The 19466-nt window shown below is 36.8% G+C and overlaps 1 protein-coding gene and 1 long non-coding RNA gene across 9 annotated transcripts in view; one reads left to right on the top strand and one right to left on the bottom strand.

Annotated features, from left to right (window-relative positions):
* Window positions 1-19466, top strand: part of MTF2 (metal response element binding transcription factor 2) — a 50788-nt gene that overhangs the window by 23294 nt on the left and 8028 nt on the right. For 6 of the 8 annotated variants that reach the window (XR_004989642.2, XM_036448027.2, XM_036448029.2 and 3 more), the window contains 6 exons: window positions 176-324; window positions 2544-2639; window positions 3517-3585; window positions 6186-6309; window positions 16239-16306; window positions 18503-18673. Coding sequence is in view for 7 of the 8 variants with exons in the window: in XM_036448027.2 (XP_036303920.1) it covers window positions 176-324; window positions 2544-2639; window positions 3517-3585; window positions 6186-6309; window positions 16239-16306; window positions 18503-18673 (677 nt within the window). In the remaining variant the exon portion in view is untranslated. The remainder of the gene's footprint in view (window positions 1-175; window positions 325-2543; window positions 2640-3516; window positions 3586-6185; window positions 6310-16238; window positions 16307-18502; window positions 18674-19466) is intronic. The other 2 variants (XM_036448030.2, XM_036448028.2) reach the window with 2 other exon arrangements.
* Window positions 17948-18503, bottom strand: LOC123652693. The gene is made up of 2 exons (XR_006742157.1): window positions 18235-18503; window positions 17948-18026 (listed from the first exon to the last, which is right to left on the bottom strand). It is a non-coding gene; the product is annotated as an uncharacterized LOC123652693 (long non-coding RNA).

Raw genomic sequence — 19466 nt, 5'->3', positions numbered from 1 at the left:
CAATAATTTGAAAGAAATTCTAGTAGGAAAGATTATTATTAGTCAAGTAGTTTTGTGATGTAAGAAATTTAGAATGGAAATGTCTTCAGAAATTTCAGAAGCATTTTTAAATTATAGAATTGTATTTAAAATTTTATCCTTCACTCTTTTAAATAATATTTTCCCTCTGATATAGAGGGGTGGTGCGCTTAAGAAAGGACCAAATGCCAAAGCATTGCAAGTCATGAAGCAGACATTACCCTACAGTGTGGCAGACCTCGAATGGGATGCAGGCCATAAAACCAATGTCCAGCAATGCTACTGCTATTGTGGAGGCCCTGGAGAGTAAGTATAGTTACTTCATACCATTTAAGTAATTTTTATTTGTTTATATTGCCAACTTTATTTTTGTTACTGACTTTGGTGTTGGAGTAATAGTGAATTGTAAATTCATGGGATTGTCAGTACAGAAAATTGAAGGAGGGGAATTAGAGGTTGTAGTTTTATTCAAATTTTTAATTAAATATTTTCTAAAGAAATGAATTCGTTTTAACTAAGAATGTCTAGAAATTTACCTTTAACTTCTGATCAGTGGTCCTAGGTTTGCTCTTTGGAACTAAACAAATACTCTTACCTCTCTGAGGAGGTAACTCTTAAAATATTTCAATTCAGCAATCACATTTCTTACTCCCATGCCTTATATACCAATAATGTTCTCTTTTCCATGCTAAAATCTCCATTGCCATAAAAATTTCTTTATGACATAACTTTCAAACTGCATTTCTTATTCATAGTTTTTAAAAGTTATTTTTAAAATACGATGTTATGATTAGAAAATTCAGTTTCCCAGAATAGTCTTGACAGAATATAATGGGACTATTAGAGTTCTGGACATTATACTTCTGTAGTTGCAAAGAGAGATTGTAATACCTTTCCTTAGTCATCCCATCTTATTCTTTTGATTTAATTATTTAAATTATAATTTTTTAAAAATATTTTTTTATATTTTATTGATTTTTTTTTTTTTTACAGAGGAAGGGAGAGGGATAGAGAATTAGAAACATTAATGAGAGAGAATCATCGATCAGCTGCCCCTTGCACACACCCCCCCCCCCCCTCCCCGGGATGTGCCTGCAACCAAGGTACATACCCTTTACCGGAATCGAACCTGGGATCAGTCCGCAGGCCGACGCTCTATCCACTGAGCCAAACCGATTTCGGCTAAATTATAATTATTTTTGTGTGTGTCTTAATGAGACTGCTTCTCTTAAGATGATGCTTTCTAGAAGAAGATTGGGACATATAGGTAATCCATGATGAAAACATGAATAAATGAACATAAATTAATGAAATTTTAGTTCTATATTCTTCATCTCTGATCTTAAGGACTTTTTGTGATTTAATATTTTTCTAGTACTTCTTAGTTTTTGGTCACCTTCACATTTAAGAAACTGAAGTTTTTAAAAATCACTTCTAAAATATATATAACGAACTCATTTATAACCAGCATTTAATTTAAAGCATTATTCAAAGTAGGTGGAAACTATTGTAGACTTTATTTTATGAGATAGATCATTCATTGTTCTGTGCCATGACTACATGAACTGATATTGCTAACAGATCTAACTTCAGCAACTACCAGAGTAATTACTTGAACACAAACACTGGAAAATAGTTTATTTATTAGTCTTTGTTGAATGAATGACCTTACTTAATATCAGTCTTCTTACTTTGTGTATATGTAGGTTAAAATTTATGTGGGGCTGACTTGTTGAGCCACAGAATTATTGGGAGAAACAAATTATTGGGGTGGCAAATAAGGATATCAATATATCAAAACCATGCAGTGACTGAAAAGAAAGGATATCCTCAGTTGAAGGTTGAGTTTTAGCATCTTCAGCTTTTTAAAATAGAACAAAATCTTTCACAAAGCCTTTACCTCCTGGTAGAGTCTTAGATTAGATGTATAATTATATTTATCAATTACATTAAATTGCTATATAGTCATGTGCCATTTAGTGATGGGAATACTTTCTGAATGCATCATTAAGGTATTTCATCATTGTGTGAACATCACAAAGTACACAAATCTATATGTATACATCTAGGTTATATGGTATGTCACTGTAATATATGTGGTCTGTTGTTGCCTGAAATTATGCCATGCGTAACTATACTTGTTTCTATTTTAATAGACAATAATAATAGAAACAGAGTGAGTGATATGGGGCAAACACCCATACCATCAGTGACCTCTGGAACTTATTTCTCTTAGAGTATAGAGTCAATGTGGGGGGGAAAATCCCAGGATGGTGTTTTGACATAGATCCTTGACTAGTGTAGGAACTGGGCTTTTGTTGACTAAAATAGATGTATCTTTCTAGAGTTTCTAAATGTTCATGAATAAGAGATGAAATGGTTAATATGAATGACATATTTAAGAAAAAATTTAGCACTATGTGTAGTAGAAATGTGATCCTATAAGCACAGTGACATTAAAAAAAAGAAAAGAAAAACAACTACATCATCAAAAGGTAGTAATTTTAATCGTTTTTTTCTCTTAGCTGGTATTTAAAGATGCTACAGTGCTGCAAATGTAAGCAGTGGTTTCACGAGGCTTGTGTGCAATGCCTTCAAAAGCCAATGTTATTTGGAGACAGGTGAGAAGGACATTTGGACTTTACTTTGTAAATTTTTTAAAAATTTTATTTAGCTTTTTTATTGTGGTTATATTTGCAGTTTTTGATTTCTAGAATTAGTTTTAATAGTGATTTGTAAAGGAGTTGCCTTAGAGGGAAAATATTGAGTAATATCTTTAAATTATATGTAATTTAAAAGTACACATAATTTTTATGCTTTTGGGTATTATTCTAAAAGACTTTTAAGTATTTGATTAGTGATTACATTTGCTTATGTTCTCCCTCTGTGTTCTAAACTATTCTCATTGGGATCTTCCTTTAAAGAACCTCAAAGAGATCTTGTGACAGAACATTGGAAAAGGACAAAGAACCTTGATACACATAATTTATACCTTAGACCTAAAGGATTTCTAAAAGTAGACTTAATGTGCTTCTGGATTAGGAGAATGTAGAATATAAGAGAAAATTCTAGGAAGACAAATTAAAGATAGAACATTAAACTTGACATAAAAAATTCTGGTTTTAAATCTTGGCTTAGCTATTAATTTATGCCATCTTTCTGAGCTTAGCAAGGTCAGTATGCCTCTCTGGACTTATTAGTTTTAAGCATTAAACATAACAATGTAGATCCAGTAGCCACCACAATTCCTGTTACACACAAGCCTTTAGTAAACTATGCCTGTATATAAATCTGTGTGTGAACTCTGAAGATTTCATTATTTGTCATTTTTGGAAAAGAAATTCTTTAAATCACATGTCATAATTCAGGTTATATTTTGTTCTGTGAATCCTTATGTCAATTGTAGGATATCCACTTGGCTGAATATTAGCTTTAATATTAAAATAGTTTATGTATACCTTTGATTACACAATAATTACAACTTTTTCTTTTCCCTAGGTTTTATACATTTATTTGCTCTGTCTGCAGTTCTGGACCTGAATACCTCAAACGTCTACCATTACAGTGGTAAGTGGGGACATTTCTGTTAAGGAACAAAAGAGAGCCATATTCTTAAACCTATAGGATAAAACTAGAGATATATTTAGTTGGCCTAAGTAAAAACTTGGTCATCTTTACGTATAGCTTTATTTATTTTCTATTGTTTATCCTTAAACCTGATGTCATCTTCACTAAGGATTACCTAATTATATTGATGAAATAATATGGCCATTCATTTTCTAACAACTTTAAAATACTCTTTAGATCTTCAAAACTCTTATTTATCTTTCTAATTCTTTTGGGCCTTCAGAATAGCATACCATAGAAGAGAAAAAGTTCTTATTACAAATATGCCAATTTCTGCTTTTGCTTAGCAATTCTTGGGCATGGGAAGTATGATGAATTAGGGAAATTTAATGGTAAAATATTTATATGGTAGTTCCCCATTACCCGTGGGAAATATGCCCAAGACTCCAAGTGAATATCTGAAACTGTGGATAGAATCAAACCTTGTTATATACTATGATTTTTCCTATACATACATAAATACACTTTAAGCTTCTCTTTGGCAAATCGCCATCATCATTATTCTTGAGCTTTGTGTTCATTATTTATTGGGTCGGCAACTAAGTAATTGCGGATTTTTTAAAAATCAAAGACAATTTTTTCATGGAACTAAATAACTTTATTCTGTAATGTATTGCCCATTTTGATCAATGACCTTTTGCCATCTTTCAGGCAGCATCATAATCCCACGTTCAAAAAACTTCTGGTTTTTATTAGCAAAAAACTGAATCAGGTACGATTTGACATCATCATCATTATTGAAATTTTTACCATTCAAGGAGTTTTGTAAAGATCGAAACAAAAAGTAATCAGATAGTGCAAGGTCAGGACTATATGGTGGATGTGGCAAAACATCCCAACCAAGCTCCATTAATTTTTGCCGAGTGACCAAAGATGTGTGTGGCCTTGCATTGTCATGATGGAATACAACACCTTTTCGATTTGTCAATTCGGGCCGCTTTTCTTCAACTGCATTGTTTAATTTCGTTAGTTGTTCAATGTAGACATCAGAATTGATCGTTCGGTTGGGTGGTAAGAGTTCAAAGTAGACAATTCCTTTGTAATCCCACCAAACTGATAACAAAACCTTCTTTTGATGAATATCAGCTTTTGATGTTGTTTGAGTTGGTTCACCTGGCCTGCTCCACGATCTTTTCCGCTTTATATTGTTGTAAACAACCCATTTTTCACCGCCAGTTATCAGTCGTTTTAAAAATGGATCATTTTCATTACGTTTCTTTAGCAAATCGCAGCTGCTAATGCGTTGCGTTAACTGTGATTCTTTCAGTTCGTGCGGAACCCATGTATCGAGTTTTTGAACATAGCCAAGTTGTTTTAAGTGATTTTCAATGCATGTATGTGATACATGAAGCTTCTCTGCAATCTCACGTGTTGTACTGTGACAGTCCGAATTGATTATTGCTTTGATTAGGGCGTCATCAACTTCAACTGGACGACCAGAGCGTTTTTCATCTTTGAGTGAAAAATCACCAGAACGAAATTTGGCAAACCAATTTTGACACTGCCGTTCTTTTAAGGCTTCGTCACCATAAACAGCACATAACTTTTTATGAGCTTGCGATGCGTTTTTCCCTTTGCGGAAATAAAAAAGCAAAATATGACGAAAATGTTCCTTTTGATTTTCCATTTTTCAACGAACGCCAAACGAAAACTACAAAACAGATCAAAAAACTTTTTTTACTGATTAACAGCTGAATAGCCAACTATCAAATAACAAAATGTGTTTTACATTTGTACTACGTCTGCAAACCTAAAAATTCAACTGAAGCCATATATGTGTGAGACCCGCAATTACTTAGTTGCCGACCCAAATAGTAAAACAAGGGTTACTTGAACACAAGCACTGAGATACTGTCACAATCCATCTGATAACCATGAGGCTACTAAGTGACTAATGGGCAGGGTTGTGTATACAGCCTGGATCCACTGAACAAAAGGATGACTCACACCCCAAGGGGGTCAGAGTGGGATGGCACAAGATGATGTTATGCTGCTCAGAACGCGCACAATTTGAAACTTAAAAATTGTTTATTTCTAGAATTTTCCATTTCATATTTTGAACTGCAGTTGACTGCAGGTAACTTTAAAACTTTGAAAGCAAAACTGACACTTAGGAGTACTATGTAGTAAGTACTTAGAAATTTTTATTAAATGGTTTGCATATTTTAGGAAAAGGTAACACTTGTGAATCAGGCAGAGTCTAATAAAGTATGATCTATGCAGTAGTAAAAACAAAATATTTTATTGTAAAGTGTGTTTTTTTTTTAATTAGATTCTTTTTAAATGCATTTTAAGAAAGTATTTAAATATTTTTTTAGTTTATAGTTAGTTCAGAATAAGTAAATGTTTAGTTAATGCTTTCCAATTATTTTCAATGTAATGCTTTATTACATTATGAATATGAGTTAGGATATTAACCTTCTACCTAAACACTTTATATTGGATTTTTTAAATTACTGGTGTTATAAAAAAATTGTGTGATTTCTTAACAATAACCAAAAACATTGTTTTTTGTATATTTTGATTACTTTGGATTCCAGGGTAGATATAGCACACTTATGCCTTTACAACCTAAGTGTTATTCACAAGAAGAAATACTTTGATTCTGAACTTGAGCTTATGACATACATTAATGAAAACTGGGATAGATTGCACCCTGGAGAGGTAAGTGATTTTAGAGCAGACTTCATTAGATTCTTGTTGTCTTTTTCTGTTTTTGTTAAAAGCAACTAAGACACATGTATAAGCCACTCATCTAAAGTAGCATTTTATTTTTAATTCAGGGAGAAATAACTCCAGTAAGGATATCATGACCAGCCCTCTCATCCTCCTGTTTGTTGCCTGATGAGTAGGGGGAAAAATCTAGGAGGAGGAAGTAATAATCTTTCATATTCTGAAGAGACAATCATTGTAGTTAAAGATATAAGGGAAGGAGAAGTCCTTATTGGTTACCTTACTTATGGTTTCTCCTATGTTTTCCATCAACTTTAGAGATGTAACTAACAATCTTCTTTACAAATCTCTTGTTGGTATTTGCTTATAAATCTTTGACTTCTGGAATGGTAGGACCCATTAATAGTGTTAAAAGAACGAGTTATAGTGAAGCTACCTGAGTTGGAGATTTTCACCTTCATTCAGACATCTTATTCTGCTTTTCATTTGCAAAATATAACCATTCATGCTGATTAACAAAGGATTTTTTTTAAGCAATTTAAAAGTTAATGCACATACAGTGAAGAAGATTTTGAAACCAAAGAATAGCAGAAAGAAGAAACTAGAATAACTTTAGTAGTTATCTGGTACTTAGCATTTAGTTATATTATTGAAATATGGATATTAAGTATTCCTAGGTTAAATAAAAATTGTTTTATAATATGTGGAATGAGATGAATGAATTTTAGTCACACATTACATTTTGAGGTAAAAATTAAGTAAACTACTTTGAAATTTAGGAAAAATTTCTATATTTGAAGCCTTTGGACATGTGGCAGTTTATAAGGTTCATTTCAAATAGGACCGTAAGGGTTTTGTTGTTATATTGGGGGTTTTATGGGCATCCCAGAGAGCATAGTGCATATTTATTTAAAAGTTAGTTGGTGGGCTCTTCCGGGGACAGTGACTTCAGGCATTCACCACGGTCCGGCGTTTGACATACTGTTGGAGACCGTCCTACAATACAGCCTCTAACAAAACTAGGCTGTCCCGAACCCCAGGTAATAGAACTGTTTACCTTTATACCAAGAAGTTTGGGAAAGCACCAAAATATGCATGTGGCATGTGCCCAGGCCAGCTTAGAGGAGTTCGTGCTGTGAGACCTAAAGTTCAGGGAGGCTGTCCAAAACGAAAAAACATGTCAGCAGGGCCTACAGTGGATCCACGCGTGCTGTGTCTGTGACAGGATCACGTATGCTTTCTTTATCGAGGAGCAGAAAATCATTGTGAAAGTGTTGAAGGCTAAATAAATAAATTTTTAAAATGAAGCTTTTTTGAATAATAAAGATAATTAAAAGGCTAAAAAAAATTAAAAGTTAGTTGATGGTAGATCAGTGACATAAAATAAAACACTTGCAGAATACTTATATTTTAAATCTAAGGATATTAAAATCAATTGAACTAAGATTTTGATTGTTAGAAATTTAAATATAAATTTATTAAGTTTGTTAAATGCTTGTTTTTCTGAAGTTTTTTAAGAGAAAATGAGTGATTTGTAAATTTGATAAATTTTGATAAACTGATTAGTATAAAAGAAAAAAGTATGTGTACAGTACTAGTAACTGTAGTGTTGTTTTTTGTTGTTTTTTTGTTGTTGTTGTTAATCCTTACCTGAGGATATTTTTCCCGTTAATTTTTGGAGAGTGGAAGGTAGTTGGGGGTCAGGGGAGGAATAGAGAGAAATGCACTCTGGCGGGGGCCTAGATTGAACCTGCAACCCAGGTGCATGCCCTTGACTGGGAATTAAACCCAAAACCTTTCGGAGCGTGGTTGGCACTCTGACCACTGAGCTACACTGCCAAGGCTATAGTGTCCTTAATAGTTATCCTAATATCTTATGTTCTAATTCATTTATTCAAAATGCTTTTATTTTGTTTTAATATTGGAGGCACTTTGATTTACTTCTCCCCCTCCTCCTGCTCAAAAAATGCTTTTATTCTAGCCTTGTTTCTTTAACAGTTTATATGGAAGTACATCTGATTTCCTATTAGTACATTTCATGTTTTATATGGTTAAATACTACAGTAGTTACTTCATTTAGAGTCCAGGGTTGGGAAACCTTTTTGCTATCAAGGGCCATTTGGATATTTATAACATCATTTACAGGCCATAGAAAATTGTCAGCTTAAAAATTAGCCTGCTATATTTGGTCAAACATTTAATTAACTTACTGCTCATGCCTTGGCAGGGCCAGACCAAATGATTTTGCGAGACTTAGGCTGGATGTTCCCCATCCCCGATGTAGACAGTGAGCATATATATAAAATTCAAGTTGTTTTATTTATTTTTAAATGCTATATTTTTTTATTAAAATAATATTTACATTGTAGGTAAGAGGTTGAAAGTAGAAAAAAATAAAAATAAAAATTAGGCTATTTTTTAAAAATGAGTTCAGTTAATGAATTTCAGATACTCAGTTCTAACTGAACTTCTGATACAGATCAGAAATTTATTTCAACAATAGATACATATTTTTATTTTCTGTAGTTTATGAGATAATGCCTTAGAAATGAGAAATTTCCATTTTTTATTTGACAGTATAGAAAAAAATTAACAAAAATTTTATTTTCTGGGGAGCGTTTTTTTGAGCTATCAGATTATCAGAACAAGTGACTTTTGAATCATTTCTTATTGCTCTTTTTCTACATTAAAAAAATGTTCAGACTTCTTAGATTAGTCATATGTCCTCAGTCTGGTTATTTTACAGATGGAACTTCAGGTTAATTTTCTACATCTATCCTATATAATAAAAGCCTAATATGCTAAGTGTCTGGTCATCTGTTCAACTGTTCAAAGCATATTATGCTAATGATATGCTAAGGCTACTCAACCACTTGGTATGACGTGCACTGACCACCAGGGGGCAGATGCTCTGACAATAGATTAGCTTGCTGCTGGAGTCTGGCCAATCAGGACTGTGTGAGATGGGGCTGGACATGCCCTGGAGTCCTCCCATAGTCTCTCCCTGGCTGGCCAACCTCCTGCATCCCTCCCTGGCCCCAATCGTGCACTGGTGGGGTCCCTCAGCCTGGCCTGCGCCCTCTCGCAATCTGGATCCCGGGGGGGGGGGGGGGGGGGAGTGTCCCTCAGGGGATGTTGGAGATCCGGTTTCAGTCTGATCCTAAAGGCATAAAAGGCAAATATGCAAATCGACCGAATGGCAGAATGACTGGTCACTATGACATGCACTCACCACCAGAGGGCAGATGCTCAATACAGGAGCTGCACCTGGTGGTCTCCCACAGGGAAGCCCTGCTCAGCCAGAAGCCAGGATCATGGCTAGTGAGTACAGCGGTGGTTTCAGGAGCCTCTCCAGCCTCCATGGGAGCACTAAGGCTGTCCGACTGACAACTTAGACCTGCTCCTCCTTCCCCTGGCTGCCGGCACCCCGGGCGGGCGGGGGGTAATGAGTCTAAGCTGTCAGGTGGAGATCCCCCAAAGGCTCCCAGACTGTGAGAGGGTGCAGCCTGGGCTGGAGGACCCCCTCCAAGTGCACAAATTTCTTTCTTTCTTTTTTAAATATATTTTATTGATTTTTCACAGAGAGTAAGGGGGAGGGATAGAGAGCTAGAAACATCGATGAGAGAGAGACATTGACCAGTTGCCTCCTGCACACCCCCCACCAGGGATGTACCCACACCATTGTACACGCCCTTGACCGGAATCAAACCTGGGACCCTTCAGTCTGCAGACCGACACTCTATCCACTGAGCCAAACCAGTTTTGGCGAAGTGCACAAATTTCATTCACTGGGCCTCTAATCTATAATAATAAAAGCTAATTAGACCGGTCTTCCTTCTGGACAAAGCCGGGGCTGCGAGGGAAACTCAGGACCCGGTGCCAGAGGGAAGCTGGTGCTGGCAGTTGGGGAAAGGAAGGCCTACTTTTGCACGAATTCTGTGCATCAGGCCTCTAGTATAAATATAAAAGCCTAAACAACCGGCCAACTGGTAGCTATGATTCACACTGACCACTAAGGAGCAGACACTCAATGCAGGAACAGAAACCATAGGCATGGTAACATGTAACAGGCTGATGAATCTCAGAGGGAAGTGGGGAACACTTACTCTCATTTAACATAGGGGCCCAGTGCATGAATTTGTGCACCTTTAAAGGAACTGTGGGCTGCAAGGCTGCAGTGGACACAGGGGCGGGTCTCGGGCCATCCTCCACGCCCCTGCCAAGCCCTTCCCGCTGTGGCCCCCACTCTCCTGTCTGCTGGCAGCCCCACTCCTGCCAGCAGCCCCGCTCCCACAGTTGCCACTCCCATGCACTGAAGGCACCAGCCCTGCTTGTACCTGCTGACAGCACAGAGCAATTGCCAGCACCAGCAAACTGTGCGAGTGGCAGCTACTGCCCCAATTGACCCTCAGGAGCAGGGGTAGGTGGAGAGGTCCACAGGGATAATCGGGACCAGTGCTGGGTGCTGGCAGCGGGTGCGAGAGGTGGCTGCCTGCCCCAGTTGCTCCTCAGGAGCAGGGGGAGGTGGAGAAGCCCTCAGGGGTGATTGGGGCCAGCAGCTGCCACTTGCATCCATTGATGGCACCAAGTGATCAGGGCAGGCGCCAGGCAGTGGCAATGAGTGTGAGCAGCAACTCCAGTGCTGGCAGCAGGTGTGAGGGACCGTGGTGGGCGGGAGCAAAGAATTTTTAAGTAACCACCAGAGGCTTGCCCTGATGACAGTGACTGGCGCCCCGCCTTGATCTGGCGCCCGGCTCACCTGCTCCACCATCCCGCCACGGCCAATGCCCGCAATGTTCTGCATTCTGTGGCCTGCTGCCGATGTCTGCCATGTTCTGCATGCACCCCCTGGTGGTCAGCGCACGTCATAGTGAGCATTTGTTCAGTTATGCTGTTTGGTCTGTTTGTATATTAGGGTTTTATACATATAGATTGCCGAGCTAAATTATAACAAATGATGACTCTGGCTAAAGTCAAATGGTATTTCTATGTTTGAGAAGCCTAATAATTATTTACATTTCTAGTTACTTGGAGCAATTTTATATTGAATCAATGATGTCTGTTTAGTATTTCGTGCATCTTTTTTAATTTGGTATAAAGTACTACGGCGAACTTTTAAAAATTGATTTTAGAGAGAGAAAGGGAAAGAGAAACATTGATGTGATAGCAAAACATCAGTTGGCTGCCTCCGGCATGCACCCCTATGGGACCTGGGTCTGTTCTCTGGCTGGGAATTGAACCCGTCTCCTTTTGATGCACAGATGATGCTCTACCAAGCCACACTGGTCAGGGCCGTGACCTTTTTTAGTAACAAAAAGAAGTTTCAAAATCATTAAGTATCTTTCCTAGTGAAAAGGCAAACAACATTTATGTAGCATATCTATTTTTTTCAGTTGGTTATTTTCAGGATTCCTGTGAAGAGAAGCTGAAACTTTTGGAACATATAGGATATATAATTTGATATTATGTTTTCTTATATAAATGTTTTATATCTTTGAGAAGTAGTGAGTTAATGATTTCATAGATTGAGTATAGCTGTTTCTTAAACATTGAGAATGTTTTGGAATGTTTTCTTTGGATTAGTAAAAATGTGTAATATACCATTTAGGACCCCAAATAAAGGTTGATTAAGTTTTTTATTTAGAATGATGTATCGTTGTAAGCAGATTTCTTTTCGGAGTTAAAATGAGATATCAATACTTTCTAGAATCTGCCTGTTAATCATTTGTCTTTGATTCCTAATGTGATTTGAAGTCCTAGTTCTGAAAGGACAACTCACTTTTCTCTTAACTATGCTCTTAACAATGTCTATACTGCTATCTCACTTCTGAGAGATATAAGGGGAAAAGCATAGATAAACTCAAATGAAATGCTATGGCAGAAATGATGTTTTGGCTAATGGAAAATGTAGTATGATAGAGCTGGTATAATAAGAAATCTAGTTAAAAACACATGGGGCCTTGAGTGTTATCTATTAGCCTGTAGTATATAGGTCTGTAGACAAATTACCGTATTTTTCGGACCATAAGATGCTCCGGACCATAAGACGCACCAGTTTGTAGAGAAGGGAAATGAAGAAAAAAAGATTCTGAAACAAATAGTGTCCTAAAATATCTTATGTGCATTAAAACCCAACATCACAGTCATAAACACATGTAATCAACCCTGTAAAGTAAACAGCAGCATTTAGAACCATTTTAGAGCCAGGCAAGCACACAGAGACCACACAGAGCCGGGCAAGTAAAAAAACTTTTTTTTTTAAAGTATATGTGTAGGCTATATTTGGACCATAAGACGCAGGGACTTTTTCCCCCCACTTCTGGGGGGGAAAAAGTGCGTCTTATAGTCCGAAAAATACGGTTGTACTTAAGCTGTTTGTCATGCTTCAGCCTACGTGGCAGGAAATTCAACATGAATAATTGAATGGTGGAAAGAGTTGTAGCTATATATAATGTCATTTATGTTATACAGAAGTATACAACCCTGAAAGTAAAAGCAAAGTGTGAGTTGGTGTCTTCTAATACAGATATTTAAACTGCAGTCACACTCTTAGTTTTCAAAACACAGAATGGGATCCCGTGACCTCCCTATGCAAATTGAAATACTGTCCTATGCAGTCCAGGAGTGCTGAATGAACGTAGAGATAAAATTTCTGAAAACTATAGAGAATAAGTATTAAAAGAAAAATGAGGCTTCATTGCGATTTTGATAAAGAAAAAAGGAGTGGAAATGAGAAATTAGAAAGTCAGTTGTTGTTGTCAGCCAAGTTGTAAAGCAGATTTTTCAAGTGCATGGTTTAAGAAGCAGTAGGGAAATAACACTGATTTATTACAATGAGCCATATTAAATACTCCGGATTGTTTTTTACTATGGTTAGCAAAACTGGTATGGGCATGGTGTACCATAGGGCAACTCAATTTGATATTAGATAATGAAAAGTCTTGGGGGGGAAAATATATATATATTTTAGAGACAGGGAAAGAGAGGGAGGGGGGAGAGAGAGAGACAGAGAAAAACTTTGATTTGTTGTTCCACTTAATTGTGCATTTATTGGTTACTTCCTGTATGTGTCCTTACCAGAGATGATACCCGCAACTTGGCATATGAGGATAACGCTCTAACCAACTGAACAACCTGGTCAGGGCCTTGGCTTGGAAGTACTCTTGAGGGAGAGTCTATTCTTTTTTTTTTTTTTTAATATATATTTTATTGATTTTTTTACAGAGAGGAAGGGAGAGGGATAGAGCAAAACATCAATTAGCTGCCTCCTGCACACCTCCCACTGGGGATATGCCTACAACCAAGGTACATGCCCATGATGGGAATTGAACCTGGGATGTTTCAGTCTGCAGACCGACACTCTATCCACTGAGCCAAATCAGTTAAGGCGAGAGTCTACTCTTGAGGGTGTGTCTTTTTCTCTACCCTCAATATGACAGAATCAAAAGAAAAAATAATTTTGAACACTGAGCTGTAAACATAATCAGATTAACAACAGTTATCAAGTTCTACTTTTAGGTTTCAATACACAAACAGTACAGAAGAAGCAGGTATAATAGGAAATACTTGACTTGATAGAAGTTCATCTGATCAGATTTTACTTTATTTATTTTTAAAATATATTTTTATTGATTTCAGAGAGAAAGGAAAGAGGGAAAGAGATAGAAACATAAAATGATGAGAGAGAGTCATTGGTTGGCTGCCTCCTGCGTGCCCTTTACTGGGAAGTGAGCCTGCAACCTAGGCATGTGCTTTTGACTGGAATTGAATCTGGCACCCTTCAGTCCATTGGCTGATGCTCTAGCCCTTGAGCCATACCAGTTAGCACATCTGATCAGATTTGAGTTAGGGTAGAGACAGAGATGGGAATAAGGAAGAGGATGGAATTAGTTAGCCAAAGCTTAGTATGAAGTAATCATGTGATGTTGCTGCTAAAATTTTAACCTAATCTTAGACATGATAGCTGCTGTCAAATATTTGAAGAACTATCTTGTAAAAGGGAATAGAAGAGTTCCCAGAAGGAAAGTTTTAGCACTTATGGAATGGGCTCTCTCAGTAGGTGCCTAATCAGTGTTAATAGTAAGGTTAAATGACTGTCCTATCTAATAAAGAGGGAATATGCTCATTGACATCACACCCTCACAAAGATGGCAGCACCTACAGCCAATAAGGAGGGAATATGCTAATTGACTGCCACACCCTCAAAGATGGTGGCACCCATAGCCTTAAGATGGCAGCGCCCAGTCCCCTCAGCCCCACCAGAGCAGCAGGTGAGTGGCACAGCCTGCCTCCAGAGTCCCCCAACCCCCTCAGCCTCCAGCCACCCAGGGCCGGCCAGAGGCACAGGCAAGCCTCAGATGGTGGCTGCCCAGCCACCCAGGACCAGCTGAGACTTGTGCTGCCAGCAGTGGTAGCAGCAGAGGTGTGATGGGGGCATTGCATTCCCCTGATCACTGGGTCACCTCCCGCTCCTGAGAGCTCTTGCACTGTGGAAGGGGGCAGGCCAGGCTGACGGACTCTCGCGCCCCCCCCCCCCCCCCCCAGGGCATGAATTTTCATTACCAGGCCTCTAGTCAGTACTATAAAAGAAATTACAGTGTATCAATAGAAGCTTGACATCTAGGGTCTCTTTCAAGCTTTAAAGTTTGATTCTTTTATTTTTACTTCAATAGAAATTTTTTATCGTTGGACACTTCACAGATTACCTAATCTTAGATAGCTGCTGTCAAATATTTGAAGAACTATCTTGTAAAAGGATAGGAGAAAGTGATAGAAATAAAAGTGTCAGAGATGAAAAAAAAAAAGAAAGAAAGTGATAGAGTAATATGAAGGAATGAGCACAAAACTGCTTCCCTCCCCTTTTAACATCCAACACATTGCACAGAATTGGCTCTCAATGAATGGTGAATGGACTTTTGTCACTTGGGTTCAGGTTATAGCTCTCTCACCAGCCATGTGAATTTGAACATATCATTTAATCTGTATATCTGTTAAGTAATTAAGAGTTGGAGTAGATGACCTTATGTCTTTTCTACCTCCAGCTTTATATGTGGCAGATTTGTTTGTTCTCTTTATTTGAAGCAGTTCTGAGATTTAGGAGTTTTTCGTGGTAAAAAAGATAATTCGCAGAATTTTGAACTTAGCTGTGATGTTTTGGAAACCTTTTTTTCGAAGGTATTTTTAATTGAAGATGGTACTTTTATGATTCAGAATTTTTCTGCTATTTTAACTTTGTAGATGAGACAAATGACTACAGGAAGCCCTTTTGAAACAAAATAGAATATTTTTTAGAATTTAATATTTAGATTTTTAAATGGTTTGAGATAATAAAAATTACTGAGGCAATTGGATTTTAGGGCTGGCTAAAGTCTATAATTATTATAAAAATAAGGTCCTTAAATTTCAGTTTTTAAAGTTATAGAAATTATTAGTTTACTATAATTACTTTTAATAATGTTAAAAGTACTGGGAAATAAAATGTTATGTTTCTCATTACTTTTTATACTCCTTATTCATATCTAATTAATATGTATTAGAAGCTTTCATGGTTGAAATTAAAGTAAATTCAAATATATATTCCCCTCAAGTTATAAAATTAAAATAAATGTAATAATAACTAATATAATCATTTTAGTGGTGTTACACAGGTATAGTTCTTTCAGACATATCACTTAATCTGCAATTACTAGTAAAGTAATTAGTGCAGGATTTATATTCTCCTTTTTATAGGTAAGAAAATAAGCCCTGAGAGGTTAATCAACTTAAGATCACAGAACAGCTCGTCATTAAGACCTGGAATTAGATCTTCTGACCATCAATCACTACCCTTTTCTTCTGAATTATATTGCCTCTGTCTAGCACCTGTATATTACTAATTGATGAAATTATACTACGTTAAATTGTTTCTTGATACTTCACAGCTGGCAGACACACCAAAATCTGAAAGATATGAGCATGTTCTGGAGGCATTAAATGATTACAAGACCATGTAAGTTGATTTGTTTTATGTTTCCCTATGAGGGAGACATTTATTCAGTATAAGAAATAATGGCATTGTTTAAGAATTGTGGTATTTGTGTATAGAACTAGTACATACAGTTTAAAAATTTCTAATGTCCTCTCAGAGTAATGCATTGATTCTCAAGGATTGGAGAAGAGAAGAGTAATCCTATGGGAATGGGGAATGGGAGGTGGCATATGAATATCTCAGGGGAATTTGGCCTGGCCAATTTGAAAAAGTGCAACCAGTAATGATTTATTTTTATAATGCAATCTACCTAAAGTAAAATAAAATCTTGTTAGCTGGTGGGAATTTGTACAAGGTAGGGGAATATATTGTAGAGAATGTGGGTTTTTGAATGAGATCTTTGATGGTAATAAGATTAGTTACTGCTTCAGTTATAGAAAAGTAGTATCAGTGGTCTAATTGATTTCAGAGATGAAGGGAGAGAGGGAGGGCGGGGAGAGAGAGAGGAAGAGGGACAGGGAGAGGGAGAAGCATTAATAATGAGAGAGAATTATTGATTGGCTGCCTCCTATATGCCCCATACTGGGGATTGAGCCACAACCTGAGCATATGCCCTGACCGGGAATCAAACCATGACCTCCTGGTTCATAGTCAATCAATGCTCAACCACTGAGCCATGCTGGTCGGGCATTGGTCTAAGTTTTTTATAATTAAGTGATATTATTTTATATTTTTAACCTAATCTTTCCTTTTTTAAAAATCTAGCTTATCTATATTTCTTTAAAATATTTTCAAAATATATAGAAATGTTTTTTAAAATGTATATGCTGGTTTCAACTATTGAATTACATTATACAATTTTTATAACAAGCTTGCTGTTTTTGCACTTGATAGCATTTCCTCATTTTAAAAAAAAAGTTATAATTACTAGTAGCTAGATATTTAGGCCAGCTCAAAAAGTCATAAAGTACATGAGCAGTTACTGTGTTGGTAGAAATACTTTATGGGACAGGGAATTCTGTAATCCAGTTTAGGATACCAGAAATACATCTGTTTCTATTATAGTAGAAATGAGAGCTGCTCTTTTTCAATCCTACATAACAGTGGAAGAACAGTCTAAGCATTTGATAGTGGTTCTTGTTGCTAGGCAAGCTGAACAAAGATAGGTTGGGATGTTTTGGAATAAGAAATCTAAAGGCTCTTATTTTTCTTTTTCTTTAAAAAAAATATATATTTTTTACTGATTTTTTTACAGAGAGGAAGAAAGAGGGATAGAGAGTTAGAAACATCAATGAGAGAGAAACATCGATCAGCTGCTTTCTACACACTCCCACTGGAGATGTTCCCTGGACCAGAATAGAACCTGGGACCTTTCAGTCCGCAGGATGACACTCTATCCACTGAACCAAACCTGTTAGGGCAAGGCTCTTATTTTTCAGAGCATATTATTCAGAGACCCAAGCCCACACTGAAATAACATATCTCTGCTCCAGGTTATTTCTAATTTCAGATGACAGACTAGATATTCTTTGTATTTTCTGGGCTTCTGGGATTGGTCTCCTACACTCTCTTTAACAGTGCTATTGCTTATTATTTTCTGACCAGAGTTTCTCACAAATATACTCTCAAATGAAATTCTTCTTGTCCTACACCTTTTTTTTGGAGATATTTTTGAACAGATGACATTAAAATATGGAAAAACATACTAGACTAAGAAGACAACTCTATACTCTTCTTTCCTCTAAAACACATGTGTCAAACACAAGGCCCGCGGGCCAAATCCGTCCCGCCAGGCCTTGCAATGTGGCCCGCACCGCGCTGTCATCACTGCACTCCGCTGCGTTTCCATCACAATGACAGTTTATGACTGTTCAATAAACCATTCGGCCCGCGATTTAGACTGGATTTTAGATTTTGTCCCCTTCTCTGATTGAGTTCGACACCCCTACTCTAAAAAGTTAGATGCCATGTTTCAAAAAGAAAGGTAGACATGTGCACATCTCTCATCCTTCTGATGCTATCCTCCCTCCCTATTCTTCCATCATATCCTACTGTGGACTGGCTCAGGGGCAAATAAGAAAGCAAGGGAAAAGGTAGTTTTTGTAGTATGGGGTGGACTTTCATGTATGAAGACTTAATATCTGAAAGTTGAGTTAGGGTCTGCCATGTATATGTGTTCAGTTTTTAAATCTTTAGTTAACTTTTTTAAAAATTTAGGTTTATGTCTGGGAAAGAAATAAAGAAGAAGAAGCATTTGTTTGGGTTGCGAATTCGTGTTCCTCCTGTGCCACCAAACGTGGCATTCAAAGCAGAGAAAGAACCTGAAGGAACATCCCATGAATTTAAAATTAAAGGCAGAAAGGCATCAAAACCTATGTCTGATTCAAGGTAAAAGTTGATCTGTGGCTTAGTTTTTTTCTTTTTAGCTTATTTGTAACTAAAAATGTGTATTGTTTAGTCTCATTAGTATATTTTCAAATATAAGTGGTAGTTACCCTGATTTGTTTTACTGTGTATAATTTTTTTGCTTAGACAAGGTACAAAGAGTTAATACTAGATGTTTATTCATTTATTTCATATCTTAGGCTTTTAAGGAATAAGCACTATTGATTAGGTTAGCAAACAATTTAAGTGCTGGCCTATTTATTTATTTGTTTATTTTTCTTTTACTCATTAATTCCACTTAGCAAGCATCTTATTAAGTGCAGGGATATAATAACAAACAGGACAGACTTCCTTTCTGCCCTGATGAGGTTTACATTATATTGAGGAAGAAAGGTGATAAAAGTAAAATAATTACAGAACATGCTAATGCCATTTAGGATATAACACACAGATTTAGACTGTACTGGGATGGGTTGGGTCTACTTAAGAAGGAGGCTTAAGGAAGGCCTATTTTAGTTGAAACTTAAAGAATAAAAATGACCTAATAATTTGAAGAACAAAGGGATGAATACTCCAGGTAGGAGAAATAACGAGTGTGAAAACTGTGAGTTATGTTATAGGAACTCTCCAGAAGAATTTTGGGGTAAGAATGAGGGGTAGAGAGTAGCCTCAAAGTGTTGGGAAAGTTAAGTAGGGCATGATCCTATAGAATCCTGTAGATTTCATGAGGACTTTGGGTTGTTTTCTATGAATAATGGGAAACTATTTAAAGATGCAAGCATACTGGACTACCCTT

The sequence above is a fragment of the Pipistrellus kuhlii genome, unplaced genomic scaffold (assembly GCF_014108245.1).
Source record: "Pipistrellus kuhlii isolate mPipKuh1 unplaced genomic scaffold, mPipKuh1.p scaffold_m20_p_2, whole genome shotgun sequence".
Taxonomy (NCBI): domain Eukaryota; kingdom Metazoa; phylum Chordata; class Mammalia; order Chiroptera; family Vespertilionidae; genus Pipistrellus; species Pipistrellus kuhlii.
Note: the sequence above shows the minus strand (reverse complement) of the source record. Positions and strands in the feature narration are given on the sequence as shown.